We start from the raw sequence: 1447 nt of genomic DNA, 5'->3' as shown, positions 1-1447 counted from the left end.
CTTGGTGTGACGGGGAACTCGAACCCGCGACCCTCAGATTGCGAGTCGAGTGCCTTAACCACCTGGCCATGCCGGGCTGGATAATCGAAAATAGTAATAACTGGATCTACTAATTCTGATTAATTCACCATTTTTTGTAAGTCACAACACTAATTGATTACGCCGAACAACATTAAATTAATCAAAAATAATTATGAGAAATCATAATGGGAATATTTCGATGACTTGATAATTTTACACGATATTAACTAATGTTCATACATAATAGATTATTTCAATTAATTGAGCTAATCACCCAATTCTAGTTAATACATAAGAGAATGAAATACTATACAGTAAAAGTTCCAAAAGGTTCTGTCAACAGGTACGTTTTCCTTCTAACTCTCAAGCATCATGTGCTTTTACATGTGCTTTGTAGGCTTCCTGTAATAAATCACCAGCTAAGTATACTATTTGAATTCTGTCCTCGTTAAGGTATTGCAAGGCTACCAGAACAGTATCTTACAAGTTATCAACAAACGTGATAATTTATGTTTAGGATGAAGGCTTGGAGAAAAAGACAGTATCGACTGTATCTGTTATGTTATGTGCTTTTTTGAAGTCATTATTACAACGTACAATGCTTTACACCCAGTATTAAATCACTATTCGTATACTACAAAATTCTAAAACTATATAATTGTTACTACAAATATAAAAACAAAGTAATTTTAATGAGTGCAGCCAATGGTTCGTGGCTGAGCAAACATACTTAAATTTTTATTAAAATTTTCTTCATACTCTTGAGCTTTTATACTGTAAACAGTGTCAGCTGACTGGCGAACTGTTGGTGTTGCTCCTGCAAATTGAACTTCATCAACAGCTTCACTAAATCCTGAGGTGTCCAACCCACGAACCCTCAACCCAGGATGTGATGACGAATTTGAAGTGGCACCATCCTCCTTGATCTTGGTTACTTTTGACATCAAGGCACTAGGTTTTTTGTCTTCTGGTTCATCCACTCTTGTTTGTACTCCTGTACCACTAAAGTAGTTCTTGATACTTCCAAACAAACTCTAGTAATCAAATGTACAATATTATGAACAGTATTAACAACTCAAACAAACTCTAGTAATCAAATGTACAATATTATGAACAGTATTAACAACTCAAACAAACTCTAGTAATCAAATGTACAATATTATGAACAGTATTAACAACTCAAACAAACTCTAGTAATCAAATGTACAATATTATGAATAGTATTAACAACTCAAACAAACTCTAGTAATCAAATGTCAATATTATGAATAGTATTAACAACTCAAACAAACTCTAATAATCAAATGTACAATATTATGAATAGTATTAACAACTCAAACAAACTCTAGTAATCAAATGTACAATATTATGAATAGTATTAACAACTCAAACAAACTCTAGTAATCAAATGTACAATATTATGAAT

The 1447-nt window shown here is 32.3% G+C and overlaps 1 protein-coding gene across 1 annotated transcript in view; it reads right to left on the bottom strand.

Annotated features, from left to right (window-relative positions):
* Positions 1–695: 695 nt before the first annotated feature.
* Positions 696–1447, bottom strand: part of LOC106472754 (synaptosomal-associated protein 29-like) — a 10285-nt gene continuing 9533 nt past the window's right edge. Inside the window, exon 3 of the mRNA XM_022401290.1 lies at positions 696–1055. Coding sequence (XP_022256998.1) covers positions 711–1055 — 345 coding nt within the window. The 3' untranslated portion in view covers positions 696–710. The remainder of the gene's footprint in view (positions 1056–1447) is intronic.

The sequence above is a fragment of the Limulus polyphemus genome, unplaced genomic scaffold, assembly GCF_000517525.1.
Source record: "Limulus polyphemus unplaced genomic scaffold, Limulus_polyphemus-2.1.2 Scaffold5581, whole genome shotgun sequence".
NCBI lineage: Eukaryota > Metazoa > Arthropoda > Merostomata > Xiphosura > Limulidae > Limulus > Limulus polyphemus.
This window is presented reverse-complemented; position numbering and strand designations above follow the sequence as displayed.